Source organism: Stylophora pistillata, chromosome 5, assembly GCF_964205215.1.
Source record: "Stylophora pistillata chromosome 5, jaStyPist1.2, whole genome shotgun sequence".
Lineage (NCBI taxonomy): Eukaryota > Metazoa > Cnidaria > Anthozoa > Scleractinia > Pocilloporidae > Stylophora > Stylophora pistillata.
The window spans coordinates 36903886-36923977 of NC_142523.1; the positions used below are offsets into that span (position 1 = coordinate 36903886).

General features: G+C 40.3%; 2 protein-coding genes across 2 annotated transcripts; both read left to right on the forward strand.

Moving 5' to 3' along the window:
- Window positions 1-5005: 5005 nt before the first annotated feature.
- Window positions 5006-6271, forward strand: LOC148731776 (uncharacterized). Its single transcript, XM_088761947.1, has 3 exons — window positions 5006-5162; window positions 5669-5746; window positions 5925-6271. Exons 1-3 carry the CDS (start codon window positions 5042-5044, stop codon window positions 6269-6271), a joined length of 546 nt encoding a protein of 181 aa, XP_088618073.1. The 5' UTR covers window positions 5006-5041.
- Window positions 6272-11375: 5104 nt separating this feature from the next.
- On the forward strand, window positions 11376-16868 carry LOC148731777 (uncharacterized). The gene is made up of 3 exons (XM_088761948.1): window positions 11376-11430; window positions 11986-15292; window positions 15969-16868. The coding sequence occupies exons 1-2, from the start codon at window positions 11376-11378 to the stop codon at window positions 15279-15281; spliced, it is 3351 nt and encodes a 1116-aa protein (XP_088618074.1). The 3' UTR covers window positions 15282-15292; window positions 15969-16868.
- The last annotated feature ends 3224 nt before the right edge of the window (window positions 16869-20092 follow it).

The window sequence follows — 20092 nt, forward strand, 5'->3', positions numbered from 1 at the left end:
TAAAATTTTGTTCAGCGGGGTTCAAATCCCTCCTCCACCACACCCCTTCCTTGTCTTTATAATATTTTCTTGCACATTTATTTCGAACAGAACATTACATTTCAAGGGTAGGACCCACGAGTTACCTCTTATTCGCTGGGATAAGGAAAATTGGCTCGACTTAAATCAAGGGTCAGCTTCAAAGGTCATCAAATCTATAAAAGCAAAACATATCCATATTTTGCCAGGCACCGTGGCAAAGACACTGAAGGCACTCTTTCAAACAGCGAAGTATTCTACCCTACCGTAAGCTCCGATCCTTAAAAACACATACAGGTTCGATTTCCGTCGGTTACTGGGATCTGGATAAGAGCATGGGCTCATTTCCCGAACAGCGGCTGGTACCCACTAATTATTTTTCCGTCGAGTTGTTCGCTGAGACTAATCGAAACTTTTCAACCCTCAGACAGCTTGGAGTTCTTGGTATCTAATGTCTCCTTACAACGTCATGCTGGTTCAAGCATTAAGGTCATAACAATAAAGGAAACCTTTCATTACCAGTCCCCTTGGGGACAGTCATGATTACTGTAACAGTTGTGGAGAGATGGCTAATTATGTCATTTATGAGGATAGCAGGCAGGCGGCAAAGTACAACATGCTTTTAATTCATTTTAAAGATGTTACTAAAATCTGATACTTACAAGTCATAGGGATAGTAAAAGAACACCAGATATTTTCCTGAGGAGAAAAAACTCATATATCAAAACGAATAGAATAAATCGGAAGGAAATGGCAAATTGTCAACAGATCATGAAAAACTGTACATTAATATGCCAAAAATTGAGCAAGGGTAAGGTTTTTAAAAGAAGTAATAATATACCTAAACAATATGTTTAATTAGATGTATTTGATCTGAACAGGTCACTCTACTAAATGTGAATCACACTTCTTCCAAATATCTGTTCATTCATTCAAGCCCGGGCAGAAGCTACGGCTTATGCGTAGATAATAGCACATACCAGTACACATACACAACGTACACAAAGAACAAGTCATCATTTGTAAGTATTACTGTGTCAAATTTTAAATGGACTTCACATGGGGCTCTTTAATTTTTCCAAGTTTTTTATGAGCAAACGGTAATATCTTAGTCTTTAAATCAGTTATCTTCAACTCTTCAACCGCGCCACTAACAGTGGATGAACACAGAAAATCTCGGTACGAGTTTTAAAAATCAACTGTGAAACGGGTGCGAGAACTGGAAAAAGTATCAAGTAAAGTTAGTTATCCTCATACAACCCATATTCTTATTTTAATTTACGAGAGAATGCATAGTCAAGAGAAGAATAACAGCGAGGCTAAGATTCGCTGACTAGTAGGGTTTCATGCGAAGCTCAAATTTCCCACCAATTGACGCTCCCCTCCCCCCTTCCACTTTCCTTCTCCTCCCCTACCCTCCCTGATACAGACAACACTGACCGTGACCGTGAGGGACCTGACTCTTATTTGGCGCTCTCTAACACCCGCTTACAAAGTCATATTTTGGAAAGAGATTGTTTAAGGTTTTCAATGTGCTTTTATTCCTCTCTTTGTTGTTACCATCTTAGCCACTTCTTGCCGTTTTGGGATTTTGGCCACTAGTGGCCGTTTTCCGTTCTTGGCCTCTAATGGCTGTTTTGCAATTTTGGCCATTGGTGGCTGTTTTGCAATTTTGGTCACTAGTGGCCGTTTTGCAGCTTTGGTCACTAGTTACCGTCTTGCCATTTTCGCCACTAGCTGATGTTTTTAAGATTTTGGTCATTAGTGGCCGTTTTGAGATTTTAGCCACTAGTGGCCGTTTTGGATGATTTTGGCCACTGGCGGCTGTTTTGCCATTTTGGCCAAAAGTGGCCGTTTACGAATCTTGCCGACAGGCGGCCGTTTGGCAATTTTGACCACAAGTGGCTCTTTCGCCATTTTAGCCACAAGGTACCGCTTTGTCCTTTTGGCCACTAGTAGCTGTTTTAATATTTTGCCCACTAGTGGCCATTTACGAGCGACGTTGTGAATTGACCGAGTGGAAATCGAAAAATGTGGCACATGGTCGAAAAATTGAAAACCTTCAAATTTTTCCCAGAGATACTTTGTAGTGAATATAGAAACGTGGTAAGGTTTTGTTTTCAGACTTGCATCTTTATCCTAGAAAATTCACGAAAACTGAAACGAGCGTCGGTAGCCGTAAAATGGCGGAAATCAGTGCCCCGAGTAGAGGCAAATGAGCTTTTTTTATGAAAAGTGCTAAGGAAAGCAGGCTCATATTAATTTTATAAATTTGTATAGGAAGGATACAGGCATGGTTTTAGTCAAAAACGGGACCATTTTATTTAATCTGGAGCTCACGGAACACTTTTGAAAATTACCAATATTTCAAAATCCAAATATCGCATTTCGCAGCAAAGTTTCAATTATCATTTACTACATGCAGTGTAACTCAGAATCGGTTCAGGTTAAGCTCATGATAAGTGAAAATAGTGTTGTTCTCGAGGATGTAAAAATTAGTCTAGGGCTTTCTATTTTCGCACGAAAAAACCAGGCTGAACTTTGTGAAAATCGCAACATCGGCAGTTACGTCACGACATAGTTTAATTAGATAGAATAAATATATGAAAATCATATATTTTGGACTGCGGTATTTGATACGTATGATGCACGATCCTCGCAGTAGATAGCGCTATTTAAGCAATAGCGAAATTCAGACCTGAAAAAAATCAGGCCTGTACGGGACTCGAACCACTGACCTCTGCGATACTAGTGCAGCGCTCTAACCAATTGAGCTAACAAGCCAACTGAGAGCAGGCCGTTAAGTTGATTCGTAATGAACCCGTGAAAGTGATAAATGAGATAGAATAAATATATGAAAATCATATATTTTGAACTGCGGTATTTGATACGTATGATGCACGATCCTCGCAGTAGATAGCGCTATTTAAGCAATAGCGAAATTCAGACCTGAAAAAAATCAGGCCTGTACGGGACTCGAACCACTGACCTCTGCGATACTAGTGCAGCGCTCTAACCAATTGAGCTAACAAGCCAACTGAGAGCAGGCCGTTAAGTTGATTCGTAATGAACCCGTGAAAGTGATAAATGAGATAGAATAAATATATGAAAATCATATATTTTGAACTGCGGTATTTGATACGTATGATGCACGATCCTCGCAGTAGATAGCGCTATTTAAGCAATAGCGAAATTCAGACCTGAAAAAAATCAGGCCTGTACGGGACTCGAACCACTGACCTCTGCGATACTAGTGCAGCGCTGCACTAGTATCGCAGAGGTCAGTGGTTCGAGTCCCGTACAGGCCTGTTTTTTTTCAGGTCTGAATTTCGCTATTGCTTAAATAGCGCTATCTACTGCGAGGATCGTGCATCATACGTATAGTTTAATTAGGTACCCTGTGGTTAACGCAGAAATTCCAAGCACCCTTTTACAGTAAGTACCGTGTTTGATCAGGAAATCAATACAATAAGCTACCCTTGCATAGCTAACGACGACAGACTGGTTTTTATCCCTGCTGTCGTTTCAAATTCTCATCCATTCCACATGGTGAAATTGTTTACAACACCACATTTCGTAAGCTAGCGGAGGCGTCTGTTTTTCTTGGCATTTTCGGACACATTTAAGTTTTGAGAAAGTTCTAGGGTAAAACTAAGCTTCACTGTGGACTTGAAAGAGGACAATTCAATCATTTATACCGGTAGATCAAACATTCTTTGACGAAGACGTTGAAGACGGGAGGCAATCTGATACTAGTGTAGATGTTACATACTAAAGCGTCTGTCATGCAAGGCTGAAATTAGTTCAATCTCGTTACCACCTTGTTATTTTACGGCCACGAATTTCCGTAACTATGGTCTTTAACAAACTTGTCAATGTTATAATCTTTCTTATCAGTAAGTCATCGCTGTGAGAAAACGTGGGAACGTTGCAAAAAGTGGATTAAGAGTTCGAACTGATTTAGTACAAAATTTTCAATTTTGTCAAATAAAACGAAGTGAAATGTTAATATACTTGGGAGGAACTCTTATTACTACCGTCGTAGGGAAAAAAAGGTGGTTTCTGTACCCTAAAGAAACAAATAGGTAACCTTAAAAATTGTAAATTGAAAAAGTGAACCGTTCATCTTGAAAATTATTGAATGGTTAACACCACAGCGTTTAATTTTGAGTAATGGATGCACGTGGGAGGTGTTTAGGTACCACAGAAGCGTAAGGGTCGCGTGGGGCGATAGCCGAGAGGGACTCTGGTTTCTTGAGTGCTTAGTAAACCTTCTCATGGCATACACAACTCAGTAGCGTACGCTCTGGTGTTGAGCATTTGTTTTATAGCATGACAACGTACATTGTAGCAAAAAAGTTCCTATTTATGTAACAAATATTACGTGACCAGAAAAAACAAGCGTGCGGAAAACAGTCATTGCATTTCTTCATGTCAGCAACGAATATCCATGGGCAAATGGTAGACACGAAATTGGCCAATCAGAACGCGCGCTTTACTTTGGTTATGTTATAGTTCAAATTATGGAATGCTGTGAACGGCAACGTACATTAATGGAAAATATAATTCCAAAACCTCTCTTGTTTTGTTTGAGTTTATTTAACGATTGTTTTCAAAATGTCGTCACGGATTTGCCAATCAAATGTCAAATAAATCTAACCTATCGCGCCTTTGTTGTTTGTGTTTCCCCACTATTTAAACCAGTTATTTACTTTCTTGCCATAAGCTGTTGTTAAGTCTTTGGTTTTCTTGTTGAGGCTGTTTTATCGTTGTTGTCATTGTGGATCACATTTTCTTGATCCACTTGCTCAAAATGTTCTCAAAATCGTAAAACCCATGTTTCATTTGGAAAAATGTGAGGAATGAGCACTCAGTAAATGGACTTGTATAGTTTTGGACATGAGCATTACTTTACTGGGTATCCTAGGTGTTGCAAGTTAGTGGTCATATCGAGTAACGTTTCCGTTTCCCTGCGTTTTTAGTGATAGGAAAGGACTGTCTTCAGCAAGGTAACAAAGAATACATGCAGGAAAATTATCATGGTGCAATACAACTCTACACCGAGGGACTTCAACTTAACTGCAAAGATAATCGGCTGACAGCCAAACTCTACAGTAACAGGGCAGCAGCACATTTCCATTTAGGTATGGAATTTGAATGTTAAAATATTTGTAGTTTACTTTAAAAGTTCATCTTCGAAAAGGGTTATGTGGTCCCATTTTAGGCTAATTTTTCTGAACATTTATCAATGACTCCAAACAAGTTCAAGAATATCCAGTAATATAATGACTACTTAAGACAAAGAATCCGTATCTTGCAACTTTTGTTGGACTAAAAGCCCCGAAGAGAGCCTTATATCACTCACGACTCTTGTTCAACGTTTGGAGGTTAGGAAAGCTCAATTTGTAGGTCCTATTGTTAAAAATAAGGGGGTAAAAAATAAGCCAATCCATTAACACCGTCAATTCCCGTGTGTATTCTCCTCTTCCTCCTCTCCAGTCTCCCTTCTTATCTCATTATCGTAGGTGAAATGATCGAGCTGGTTTTCTTATCACTCAGCCGCGAAAAAAAACTCGAAATAGTAGTAAACAGGCCAGTTTAAAGGCGAATCGGATACTCTTTTTACTATTGTATGATATCCCTCTCTTAGGAAACTTTGAAAACAGCCTGGATGATGCCTCGGTTGCCGTTCAATTGGAGCCAGCTTTCACCAAGGCCCTTAAGAAAGGTAAGTTTTGCTTTAGCCGCCATTCAGTAGAAAGGCTCTGGCTAGGTTGACATAAAATGTCTCTGCTCATATCTACGTGGTCACGCACTTGAAAACATCTTTTTTGTATTGAAAATGCCAACCTTTTTCTTCTCAATAAAGGCACTTAACTATTTCCCACCAAACATTATTTTTATAGGAGCTGAGGCTTGTGTACAGCTTAAGTTGTATGATGAAGCAAAGATCTGGTGTCAGAAAGGACTAGCTATATCCTTTGAGAAATTCATTCGTATAAAAGATGTAAAAAGTGCTTCAAACAACAGTCAGACCTGTATTAAGCGATCACCCTGTATTAGTGTCACAGTTGTCAAAGTACTGAATTTGTTTCCCCTTGATTACTTTAATTTCACTTTTACTAAGCGGTCGTGGTCACCTTTGAATGAGTCCCAAGGGCCTTTTTTGCATTGTCCTCCACCTGTATTAAAAGGTCACTTGAAGCGAAACCACCTTTTCTATGTTATTCTATTTTCCTTCTTCACTCGTTAGGTCTCGGAAAGAGACCACGAGCATACTATCCATCATTTATGGTCAATACATCTGCCCTCGTTTTGAGGCTAAAACTATGGTGCTGAATAATTAACAAAATCAGTTAAAACTAAAATGTCTAAGTCCAGCTGTTTCAAAGGGTAATCGATATACAAACTCTATAAAAGTGCAATTTCAATTGAAGGAAAATTTTGGTACGCAGGGTCATGACTTGAACGCTTTGCTCGTTCTCTCTCGCTCTGGTGAATTAAGCACTTTTTTCCAATGTTGCCAATCTCGACTCTGCAGATGTTCTTTTTGTAACTCTGCACTTCGTTGTTGCTGTTCAACTTACTAATCTATTGAATTATGGTCTGTCTGTATTTCCTGGTCGCTTTCATCGTGGTCTTCGTCACCTCATTCAGATTCTGGCTTCTTTGTTGAAATCCTCCTGTCACAAGACAGCTTTACAGGGCTAGCACGTGAAGAGGCATGCGGTATCGACGTCTGTGTCAGAGGTTAGGTCTGGTTGCCATAAGTATGGCTGGGCTTAGCGTGCACTCATTTCTTTTGAGCACTGATATTGTTTACAAGCCTCACTTTTCATTGATTGAAGGCTAAAATTTCTCTTGCAATGGCAGATTCCCCGCTCGTTCAATTTTAGGGGACATATAGGGAGTAGCCGAACTCATGTCACACGGTAGTATTGTCGACACGTGGAAGACTTGGTGTTTAAAAGTTAAAGAGCCAATTTGAGCCAATTGCAATGACCTACTCATTTCGGTCCTACAAGAATCATGCCTTGAAGTGCATCGAACGTAACACCAACCTTTCGATTCTGACCGATAGTTTAGATTTGGGTCCAAAGACCTCTTTGACAGCTTTGCAATAAGGGATAAGCTCTTATGTTGTTAGCCCTGGTAGGAAACTACTTTAGATGTCAAAGGCCCAAACAACAGCCTCTTCTTCCATCCGGATATTCCACCGCTAAGACTCGCCTAGGCTTTGGCTCGTAAATCCACTTGCTCTCCTCGCTCTTACCCTTCCTTGCTCCAATACAGCTCAGTGTTAATACCGATACCCCGACGGTTCTTTTATTAGCTTTCGTATGGTCATGGTCCTCTGCTATAAACATCCTCATGGTTTTCTGCATGTACGGTAGAACTACTGATAGTATCTCGACGATGTATGGCGGTAATTTGAAGATTGCCTTTTCCTTCAGCAAAATATGTTAACCCTCTCAACCAGAAACACCACCTGTCGCTAAGCTCTGACTACGAGTTGGAGGTATTTATTGACTGTATATCTACTGCTATAATGCCTAAGAGACTAATCGCGATCTCCTCATCGCCAGGGCCTCAAGGATAACAGATTATCCAGCTAAAAGCAATACCCGAGCTTTATCTTGCGCCGTTTCACGTTTTTCCTCAGCTATCGACATCTTGCACACCCGCCTTGCACAGGAAAAACGATACATTATCCATTGTCCTGGCATAAACAATAGATACCAATTTGTCAACAATCTCGGAGACAGGCCCAAGTTTTTGAGGTTTTTTGCAGACATACAAAACAAAGCGCTCAAATGGCGAACAGGCCGTGAGGAGAGTATCGCGCCTTTCCTGGCCAAATATGTCTTAGTCACATGTAACCTCGTCACCCAGCACTGACAAGTGGTGGATCTTAATGTCTTACTCTTTCCACACTCGTGTAATGCATATTTCATTTTCCATCTAAATTAAAGGTTCTCTTTGGATTGCGAACACGCTTTGATGCTGGCCCCTGTGGAGGTTAAAACATTTTAATCTTGTTGCCATTCTCCCTGTAGTTCTTGTGTTTTCACAGCTTTTCTCCATCTCTAACTATGATTCAGGAATGTCAATTAAAATAAAAATCCTCCCAGCCGTTGTCCTTCCCCTCTGAAACTACCAGTTCTAATTCCATCTTAATCAGCACTCATTCGCTGTTTCTCTATTGCTGTCACAGTTCTATCTTTTCGCCATCTGTTAGTCTGTGTGACGATTAAAGCCCTAATCCACCCGTTGTCCCTCAGAGCTCGTTCCATAATTCTTAAAATGTATGCCATTTGCATCAAACTGGTGGCCCCTTACTTCCTTTTATAACAAACAAACTTTGAAACCTCTTGTAATTCTTAGATGCCCTTTTCTTTTATCCCGTCAAAACATCAAGAAATACTTATATATAGTTCTTCAGCCGTTTTGAGCGTATTAAAAACGTTCTTGTTGTGTCAATTTTCGCAAAGATGTAATTCTCCTTGCCTTGGCAAGTTATCATCTTAAGAGATCAATCATTCCATTTCTACTCAAGCATTTATACAATAATTCCTTGCCTCTCTACATGTCACAAACTGTCAATTTATCTTAAATCAGAACTTAGCGATCAGACTTTTCTAATGAGTGCGTTTGGGGCAAAACGATTCTCCTTTCTTGGTCAAAAGGGTACGATATCCGTACATTGTTTTATACTAAGTGATATTTGGAAAGCATTTGTTAGTAATCCCTGCTCCTTTGCGCAAATTTTTCTCGAAGTGACTCGACACAATTTATCCCTCGTTCAAATTAATGTTAATGAGTATAAAATGACATTTAAGAGGCAGAGAAAGTGGCAAAGCGAACAATAAGAAAAGCTGAAAAGTGGATCACTTAAACGAATTGCACAAGGAATAAATGACTATGTGAACTGCAAAGTAACTACAGTTATCATTGACAATTTTGTCTTAAAGGTCATTCAAATCTTTGTTGCGACGTGGTTTCAGCGAGTTTTCAACAGCCAAAAATGCCCTTTGCAGTTAGAACATAAAGACGTCTTGCAGTCAATAAATTGCATTCACCAAAACACTGAATTAAACAAACCTTGAGCCTTCCACCCTTCCTCTCAGCAGTTTCATTTGACTTAACGATACGAAGATAGGCGATAATAGTGAAAGATTGCGTCATCTATTAAACAAGTGTGTTGGGGAGACAATCGCATCCGGAGAGATAAAGCCACAGCAAGAAAAGGTAAACTTGAGAATCCCTTCATAACTGTTTCTTTAAATGAAATTATGTTAAGATGAGATAAACAATTTTTGATATAAGACAAAAATCTAGTTTCCAGATGGGATTGGAACCCACGACTCTCCGTGATCTAGTCGGATGCTCTAACCACTGAGCTACAAGAGACTCTATGGTCAGCAAGGGTCAATTTGTGGGTATTGACTTCAATACCCACTAATTGGATATTTAAATCCCATCCCGTGGGTATTGGGTATTCAATTCCCGTGGGTTCAAATCCCACCTGGAAACTCGATTTTCCTCCTATATTAAAAATTGTTTATTTCATCTTTACATGCTCACTTTGAGGGCTGGTTGGCTGCATGTGATGCTTTAATGCATTTGATGCTTTAATGTGACAGCGTGATGCTGTTAGTGAGCTTCTATGCGCTAGCTGATGTTTGGCTGTGTAGCCACGTGATGCGGTTCTAGTCAATACCCATTAATAGACCCTTGCTCACCATTGAGTCTCTTGTAGCTCAGTGATTAGAGCATCCAACTAGATCACAGAGGGTCGTGGGTTCAAATCCCATCTGGAAACTCGATTTTTCTCTTGAAATTATGTTAGGCGGCCAAAAAATTTAAAGAGGTTAAAAAAGAGCATCTCGAGTTCACATCTTTTAATCCAGATCTGCTAACGTAAACCAAAAATTACATCGCTGTGTCGTTACGATCACACGGACATGTAGTAGCCAGTATTGGATGGCGATTGATCCCTCGTCTATTAGGTGCAAAATATTAGCGGTTAAGTATGTCCTAGGAACCTTGTATTATTTTTCTCTGCCAATTCAAGGTGTACCGAGGGCTTTGGACAAACCATTAAGAATAAAAATGAGCGATAATAATTTTGAATGACGTTTCGGTAACTCGTTCATCCTTTTTTAGTTCTAAATGTCACATTCCTATAAATTCAATTACTGTGACAGAAGCAAGCTGGCAACCGAGTCTGCTCACCTTAGGAGAGCCTCGGACGAGCGCACATTACTGTTAATAGTTAATATGTTTTATAAACAAGGTTCAACTAACTATTTGATGATGATTACGATAACTCTCGGATTGTCTTCGCAAAGTCATAAAGCTTTCAGGTCGTAGGGGAGATTTGAGTCACACCTAGAGCAAGATAGATTCGATCTCGTCGGTTCTGTTTTTGCCGGGAAAGTTGTCACCATTTTGAAAACAAAAATCAAGTTTTAAAAACTTTTTGGTCCTTTTTGTCGATCTGAAAAACTTTTTAGGCACCTTTTACTACTCAATATGAATTTATGATGGTTTAAATAACTGCAACAGTTATTTTTAGTCAGAAATTATTTCATACGTCAACTATTTCTATCGATTTAAATCGTCAGTGTGTATTTTTCACGTGACTTAAAAACTTCTAGTATTTGGAATGAAAGGCGAACCACGCACTTAAGAACCAGTTTTCAGTCGTATTATAATTCTATTATAAGCTAAGATTGTTTGCCGCCTAACTGGAAGAGTATTGGTGCACATAGTGGAAAATGAGGGGACAGAGAGGAACAATTCAGAAGCTGTCTAGCACCTAACACTTGTCGATCTTTCCGAAGTCACATTCAATTTCAGTGATAAATAATTTCTCTGTTTCGTCAGACATCCACACTGAAATAATTTCCGTTTTTCTTACTCGCTTCTATAGACAAAACTCATCTTCAAGCTGTTCAAGATGACATTACTCCCACCCAGAACATCAAAAAGTGATTAGCCTTTAGGCCGAAGTCTTGTAGAAAATACTTACGTTCTAATGATTATCAATTGGCATATTTCAATGGCTTGGACATAAGCCTGCCCCTCCATCACCTCATTTTTTAGCGCTTAGTGACTTTCACAAAGACGAAATGTCATTCGAAAATCCACATCGAACGAGGAATTTATAAAACCTTTGTACTAGTGTATCTCATAGACCAATCACAAAGGTCTAGCAAGAAAACTAGTTGTCTCTGGCCTTTAATGCAAGACCTTCATTCGGATCTAAAACTAAGTGTTCGAATAATAGTATAATAAACGTTTGCGACACATTTCTAAACCCTTAGGAAGACTTAAACAAGGCAGTAGAACGTATGGCCAGACAAGTCAAAGACAATGCCAGGGAAGGAAGAAGTTATGGAAATCTTGGCAATGCTTATCATGGTCTAGGACAGTTCAAAACAGCCGTGGAGTACCATAAACGTCACCTAGAGATTGCCAAAGAGGTGGGAGACAAGGCTCGAGAAGGAAGGAGTTATACAAATCTTGGCAATGCTTATCATGGTCTAGGACAGTTCAAAACAGCCATCGAGTACCATAAACGTCACCTACAAATTGCCAAAGAAGTGGGAGACAAGGCTGGAGAAGGAGGGAGTTATGCAAATCTTGGCAATGCTTATCATGGTCTAGGACAGTTCAAAACAGCCATCGAGTACCATAAACGTGACCTAGAAATTGCCAAAGAAGTGGGAGACAAGGCTGGAGAAGGAAGGAGTTATGCAAATCTTGGCAATGCTCATGATGGTCTAGGACAGTTCAAAACAGCCATCGAGTACCAAAAAGGTCACCTAGAAATTGCCAAAGAGGTGGGAGACAAGGCTGGAGAAGGAGGGAGTTATGCAAATCTTGGCAATGCTTATCATGGTCTAGGACAGTTCAAAACAGCCATCGAGTAACATAAACGTCACCTACAAATTGCCAAAGAAGTGGGAGACAAGGCTGGAGAAGGAGGGAGTTATGCAAATCTTGGCAATGCTTATCATGGTCTAGGACAGTTCAAAACAGCCCTCGAGTACCATAAACGTGACCTAGAAATTGCCAAAGAAGTGGGAGACAAGGCTGGAGAAGGAAGGAGTTATGCAAATCTTGGTAATGCTTATCATGGTCTAGGACAGTTCAAAACAGCCATCGAGTACCAAAAAGGTCACCTAGAAATTGCCAAAGAGGTGGGAGACAAGGCTGGAGAAGGAAAGAGTTATGCAAATCTTGGCAATGCTTATGATGGTCTAGGACAGTTCAAAACAGCCATCGAGTACCATAAACGTCACCTACAAATTGCCAAAGAAGTGGGAGACAAGGCTGGAGAAGGAAAGAGTTATGCAAATCTTGGCAATGCTTATCATGGTCTAGGACAGTTCAAAACAGCCATCGAGTACCATAAACGTGACCTAGAAATTGCCAAAGAAGTGGGAGACAAGGCTGGAGAAGGAAGGAGTTATGCAAATCTTGGCAATGCTTATGATGGTCTAGGACAGTTCAAAACAGCCATCGAGTACCATAAACGTCACCTACAAATTGCCAAAGAAGTGGGAGACAAGGCTGGAGAAGGAAAGAGTTATGCAAATCTTGGCAATGCTTATCATGGTCTAGGACAGTTCAAAACAGCCATCGAGTACCATAAACGTCACCTACAAATTGCCAAAGAAGTGGGAGACAAGGCTGGAGAAGGAGGAAGTTTTGGAAATCTTGGCAATGCTTATGATGGTCTAGGACAGTTCAAAACAGCCATCGAGTACCATAAACGTCACCTACAAATTGCCAAAGAAGTGGGAGACAAGGCTGGAGAAGGAAAGAGTTATGCAAATCTTGGCAATGCTTATCGTGGTCTAGGACAGTTCAAAACAGCCATCGAGTACCATAAACGTCACCTAGAGATTGCCGAAGAAGTGGGAGACAAGGCTGGAGAAGGAGGGAGTTATGCAAATCTTGGCAATGCTTATCATGGTCTAGGACAGTTCAAAACAGCCATCGAGTACCATAAACGTGACCTAGAAATTGCCAAAGAAGTGGGAGACAAGGCTGGAGAAGGAGGGAGTTATGCAAATCTTGGCAATGCTTATCGTGGTCTAGGACAGTTCAAAACAGCCATCGAGTACCATAAACGTGACCTAGAAATTGCCAAAGAAGTGGGAGACAAGGCTGGAGAAGGAAAGAGTTATGCAAATCTTGGCAATGCTTATCGTGGTCTAGGACAGTTCAAAACAGCCATCGAGTACCATAAACGTCACCTAGAAATTGCCAAAGAAGTGGGAGACAAGGCTGGAGAAGGAAGGAGTTATGCAAATCTTGGCAATGCTTATCATGGTCTAGGACAGTTCAAAACAGCCATCGAGTACCATAAACGTCACCTAGAAATTGCCGAAGATGTGGGAGACAAGGCTGGAGAAGGAAAGAGTTATGGAAATCTTGGCAATGCTTATCATGGTCTAGGACAGTTCAAAACAGCCATCGAGTACCATAAAGGTCACCTAGAATTTGCCAAAGAAGTGGGAGACAAGGCTGGAGAAGGAGCGAGTTATGCAAATCTTGGCAATGCTTATCGTGGTCTAGGACAGTTCAAAACAGCCATCGAGTACCATAAACGTGACCTAGAAATTGCCAAAGAAGTGGGAAACAAGGCTGGAGAAGGAAGGAGTTATGAAAATCTTGGCAATGCTTATGATGGTCTAGGACAGTTCATAACAGCCATCGAGTACTCTAAAAGCGCTCTAAAAATTGCCAAAGAAGAAGGGCAAATGCTTGAAATGGCCGTGACCGAAAGTAATCTTGCTCTCATTCATGAAAAAGAGGGACGTCTCCAGTTGGCCCTTGACTATTTTGTTTTAAGTAGGGAGGTTTTTAATGAGCTTCGGGCTACTCTTCTGACTCACGATGCATGGAAGATTTCATTCCGAAATGTTCACCAAACAGCATACAATGGTATTTGGCGCGTTCTTTTGAGACAGGGTGAGGATGTCAAAGCTCTTCTTGCTGCCGAGGAGGGACGTGCACAAGCTCTAGGAGATATGGTGGATGTAAAGTATAACTTTGTACAAGCCTACGCGGGGTTGAGCTCTGGAAAACGCTCTGATTGCCTCTCACTAAAAAGCATTTTATCCGATGTAGTTTTTCTGGCAATAACCGGACCTTACATTGTTTCGTGGGTAATTCGGAATGGGAAAGTCGTCGGATCGAGAATGAAGCATGTGAACAACTTTGTTTACCAGGATGAATTAGAATTCTACATCACCTCTCTGAATAAGGCTACTCTCTCACAAGTCAGTGAAAGGGCTGCTGTTGAATGGGAAATAAGTTTACCTGAAGTGAGCCGAGATGGAAAAGGAACGAACGATGACTCCTTGCGAAACTCGATGACAAATGCCCTGAGGAAACTCCATGATATCATAGTTACTCCTATCGCTGATTTGGAGGACGGGGATGAGATTGTATTTGTTCCTGAAGGTCCACTCTGCTTGGTGCCTTACGTAGCATTGGTGGATTCGAATTCAAGGTATCTCTGCGAATCTTTCAGGATTCGAGTGTTTCCATCCTTATCCATTTTAAAATCAATCACTGACTGCCCGAAAGAATTTCATGTTAAAACCGGTGCGCTGCTCGTGGGGGATCCGTGTTACAAACAAGTTACTCATCAGGAGAAATTGCTGAGTCAACTTCCGGGTGCAAGGAAAGAGGTGAAGATGATTGGAGAAATCATCGGCATTGCTCCTCTTATTGGAGAGGAGGCGACAAAGTACGAAGTATTAAGGCGAATGTCCTCAGTTGCCCTAATTCACATTGCAGCACATGGTAAAAAAGAAACAGGAGAAATTTTTTTGACACCAAACATCAAGAGGACAACTCGTCAAGCTCAAGAGGAAGACTATTTACTGAGAATGGAAGACGTCTTGCAAGCTGGGCTGCGAGCAAGGCTGGTTGTGTTAAGCTGTTGTCACAGCGCCTGCGGAGAGGTCGTGGCCGAAGGTGTGGTTGGTATTGCACGAGCGTTCTTGGGTGCCGGTGCTCGATCCGTTCTGGTATCCCTGTGGCCCATTGCCGACCATGGTACTCCGATGTTCATGGAATATTTTTACAGAGCCCTGGCTGAAGGGAGGAGTGCCAGTGAGGCTGTCAATCAAGCCACGAAGTGCATGAGAGAAACTGAAATGTTTAGAAAAGCGTATTACTGGGCCCCTTTTGTCCTCATTGGAGATGACGTGAACCTTGAATTGACCGAGATGTAGATGTTCTCAACGTGAGTGCGCTTTTAATTTTGTTGAATCAAAACGGGAAAAGTGAGATGTTAATCATTACTTTATCCTTACATTGACAACTCTTGAATTAGGATTTTTACATTTTTTCAGTTACTCTGTGGTCAAATTCAGTTTTATTTTATTTAAACTTCACTTTGATCGAACAGCCGAGATAGAAGGCGCATAATGCAAAGAGACCAATAAAACCAAGGACATGTGCTTTGAGTTGAGTCACTGCGTGAATAAAGCACGGACTTAGGTTCATTTTGTTGGGGCCTGTTTACATGGAGGTTAGGGACCCCAGGAAAGTGGGACCCGCCTGCCCAGATAATCTCATATTTTATGTTAATAACCTTTACATGATGAGGGAGGGTAACCTGTCTTGTCAGGTTGCTTAGTCTGTCCGACAACTTGCCATATAAACGTTTCAAGGTGGGGTGATCCGCCCAGTGTTTCGTTCATGTTACATGAGCAAGCACGCCAACAATCTCTCACCCTGGGATTCCGGGGTTGTAAGATTGTATGAAGACGAGGGCTATTTTTCGACCACGCCTAGGCAGGTTACTTCATCCATCTAGGGTCCCCATCCCCATGTTTAGAGTTCCTCACAGGAACTCAAGAAAAAACTCAAATTTGTATATGCCTCTATATCTCGTAGTTCTTTCATTTTTGTTTTAGTTCGTTACAGAGTGAATTTCTGTGCAGAGAAGACATGACTGGATCCCTGGCGTGTGGCATCGACCGATGGCAGATTGAACTAACAGAGGGAAACCACAATTTAAACGTTAAGCAGCGGCTGGAAGTATTAAACAACCTGCTGCGAGGCAGTGATTAAATAAGCGACTTTAATTGCAACCAAAGCGATCAATTATAATAACCAAAAAAAGAACTGCGCAAATTTCGATTAACGCATGATTCAACTTGTACCTTTTGCCCTAGTTCAGATTCAATAGAGCATACTTTTCTGGATTGCTCCGAGAAAAAATCTTTTTATTATGAAGCGTTAAGGTGGTTTTACCGGGTAAACGAGACCGAAATTGAACTTTCTAATGAGCAAATTACCTTTAATGAAATACCCGACTCTTATCAATTATCAGAATACCCAAGACGCAGACTACACTTATTTGTTATTCTTTTGAAACAGTATGTCCACAGTTGTAAGTGTCTTGAGAAAAAACCGATTTCGAAAGAATTCCAAAATAAAATGTTGATGCAATGGCAAATAGAGAAATGTGCTCTTCACTAATTTTGCTTTTACCCTTCGAAAAATCAATACTTTAAAAAAGAGGTAAAGACTCGAAGCGATATATCTATAGCTATACGTAAGCTCTACTGTAATAATGAAGATTGTAAGTAACTCGTAGGTGCCTTTTGATTGATATTCTGTGATTTTTTATTCCTTTTACTTGTTTTTTCCTTTCTTTTATTCATCTATTCTGTATTGTAATGTATTGTTGTTTTTTTTCTTCTTAGTTGTATCACGTTTTTGTACTAGCCAATGTAATGTAAATTGTATATGTATGTGTGTGCCTTAAAAAAAAAAAAAAAAAAAAAAAAAAAAAAAAAAAAAAAACCAAAGCGATCAATAATACGTTTGTACAGTTCAAAACTCTTTTGGTCTTTCATTATATTCAGTTTTGGGGATTTATACTGATGAAAACCAGATGACAGATTGTCTGTGGATATTGAGTAGCTAGTATTACGGCCATACGGAAGTCATATTATGAAGACAAAACATTTTAACTAATTTTACATGGTCTCCGTTGGGATTATTCAGCAACTTTTTTTAATATAATCAATCTGAAACTTTATGTGGTTTATTATCGAGTCATTTTCACAGACACGAACAACAATTTAATATATAATTTTCCGAACAGCTTTAAACATAAGCTAAGTACCAGGTTTCAATTTTGGTGTTACCGATAATCTAAGGATATTTTACCTTTGAAGTTTTTGACTTGCTACAAGTTGTACATACCCCTTTTTTAAATGCATCTTAAATCGTTATACCACTTTCCACTTTAGAAGTAATGTAGTTTTGGAAAAACCTAGAGCAGACATTGTATTAAATTATGAAATGCGGTAACAAAGGAGTTCCTTTGTATTTACTTCGTACATAATCCAGTTGTAGTACATTTCATCAACACTTTAACTCCCAAGATCTTGATATCGATTCTTCTTACTTCTTTCTATATATTTACTGCAGTTTACACCCGGAAAGTTTTAGAGAAAATGCAGCCGTTGTCCTTCGAGTATCACCCTTCTGGTTAGCATTGAAATATTCGAGACTACCAACAAAAAATGTAACATTTTGTTCAGCGGTGGCCAAATCCTTCCCCCACCACACCCCTTCCTTGTCTTCACTAAATCTTTTCTTACACATTTATTTTGAACAGAACATTACATTACTAGGGTAGGACTCACGAGTTATCTCTTATTCTCTGGGATAAGGGGAGTTGGTTCAACTTAAAAAAAGGGCCAGCTTCGAAGGTCATCAAATCTATAAAAGCAAAATATATCCATATTTTGCCAGGCACCCTTGTAAAGAGACTGAAGACACTTTTTCAAATACCGAGGTATTCCCTCCTACCATCAGCTCCGATCCTTAAATCCACATGCAGGTTCGATTTCCGTTGGTTACTGGGATCTGGATAAGAGCATGGGCTCATTTCCCGAACAGCGGCTGGTACCCATGAATTATTTTTCCGTCCAGTTGTTCGCTGAGACTAATCGAAACTTTTCAACCCTCAGAAAGCTCGGAGTTCTTGGTATCTAATGTCTCCCTACAATGTCACGCTGGTTCAAGCATTACGGTCAAAACAATAAAGGAAACCTTTCATTACCAGTCCCCTTGGGGACAGTCATGATTACTGTAACAGTTGTGGAGAGATGGCTAATTATGAAATTCATGAGGATAGCAAGCAGGCGGCAAAGTACAACATGCTTTTAATTAACAAATGGTAAACACCACAGCGTACACTATTGAGTTATGGATGCACGCGGGAGGTTGCTAAGCACGAAAGAAGCGTAAGAGTCGCTCGAGGCGGTAGCCGAGAGCGACTCTAGCTTCTTGAGTGCTTAGCAAACCTCCCAAGTGCATCCATAACTCAATAGTGTACGCTGTGGTGTTTACCATTTGTTTTATAAGATAACATTGATACATTGTAGCTAAAGAGTTCTCTTTTAATTAACAAATCTTACGCGACCAGAAAAAACAAGCGCGCGCGGAAAAATAGTCTTTGCATTTGCTCACGTCAGCAGCGTACACCCATGGGCAAATGGGGGACGCTAAATTGACCAATCAGAGCGCGCGCTTTACTTTGGTTATGTTATAATTTATTTTAGAACATAGCTAGCAGAGTCGCGCAATCAAATTCATTATACGTAAGCGTGCTCAAAATCCCGATAGTGCACGCTGATAGCGTCAGCAAATCCGACTTCGCCAGAATTTTTTTTTTCGCGCGAGCGACCATTGCTAGTGCGGGGAAAAATAATACATTTCGCGACAATAATGGATACAAACAGAAACTCGGCCTGCTAGTCCGAAAACGAAGACAATGTTTCGACCTTTTCCCATGGGCTAGAGTTCTTAAATGAGGCAGAAAAAGAGAAAAACAAAGGAAAAGCAGACTCGGCATCAGCGCCGTCACGATTCGCTTCAACTGATATTGTTGTCCGTTTTTCGCGTCGCATTTGATGCACAATTCCACCGGCTATGTTCTAAAACAATTGGTTCATGCTTTCAGCTGTGCACTATCGAGTTATGGAGCACGCGGGAAGTTTGGAGAGCACTCAAGAAGCTAGAGTTGCCCTCGGGCAACTCTTACGCTTCTTTCGTGCTCTCGAAACTTCCCGCGTGCTCCATAACTCGATAGTGCACAGCTGAAAGCATGAACCAATTCTTAATTAAAGATGTTACTAAAATATGATACTTACAAGTCAGAGGGATAGTAAAAAAAGACCAGATATTCTTCTGGGGAGGAAGAAGTCATAGATCAAAATGAATAGAATAAATCGGAAGGAAATGGCAAATTGTCAACAGATGATGAAAAACTGTACATTAATATGCCAAAAATTGAGCAAGGGTAAGGTTTTTAAAAAAAGAAATAATATACCTAAACAATATGTTTAATTAGATGTATTTGATCTGAACAGGTCACTCTACTAAATTTGAATCACACTTCTTCCAAATATCTGTTCATTCATTCAAGCCAAGGCAGAAGCTACGGCTTATGCGTAGATAATAGCACATACCAGTACACATACACAACGTACACAAAGAACAATTCATCATTTGTAAGCCTTACAGTGGCAAATTTTAAATGGACTTCACATGGGGCTCTTTAATTTTCCAAGTTTTTTTTATGAGCAAACGGGAACATCTTAGTCTTGAGATCATTTATCTTCAACTCTTCAACCGCGCCATTAACAGTGGATGAACACAGAAAATCTCGGTACGAGTTTTAAAATCAACTGTGTAACGGGTGCGAGAACTGGAAAAAGTATCAAGAAAAGTTAGTTATCCTCATACAACCGATATTCTTATTTTAATTTACTAGAGAATTTATAGTCAAGAGAGGATTAACATCGAAGCTAAGATTTACTGACTAGTAAGGTTTCATACCATGCTACGATGCTCAAATTTCCCACCAATTGAGGCTCCCCTCCCCCCTTCCACTCTCCTTCTCCTCCCCTCCCCTTCCCGATACAGACAACACTGACCGTGACCGTGAGGGACCTGACTCATATTTGGCGCTCTCTAACACCCGCTGACAAAGTCATATTTTGGAAAGAGATTGTTT

What these genes read in the sequence shown, in the direction of transcription:
- LOC148731776 (XM_088761947.1), top strand. Translation starts at nt 5,042, where the DNA reads ATGCAGGAAAATTATCATGGTGCAATACAACTCTACACCGAGGGACTT. An exon ending in AGCAGCACATTTCCATTTAG is followed by an intron (nt 5,163 to 5,668) that starts GTATGGAATTTG and finishes TCCCTCTCTTAG; the next exon opens with GAAACTTTGAAAACAGCCTG. An exon ending in CACCAAGGCCCTTAAGAAAG is followed by an intron (nt 5,747 to 5,924) that starts GTAAGTTTTGCT and finishes TTATTTTTATAG; the next exon opens with GAGCTGAGGCTTGTGTACAG.
- LOC148731777 (XM_088761948.1), top strand. Translation starts at nt 11,376, where the DNA reads ATGGCCAGACAAGTCAAAGACAATGCCAGGGAAGGAAGAAGTTATGGA. An exon ending in AAGAAGTTATGGAAATCTTG is followed by an intron (nt 11,431 to 11,985) that starts GCAATGCTTATC and finishes AAATTGCCAAAG; the next exon opens with AAGTGGGAGACAAGGCTGGA.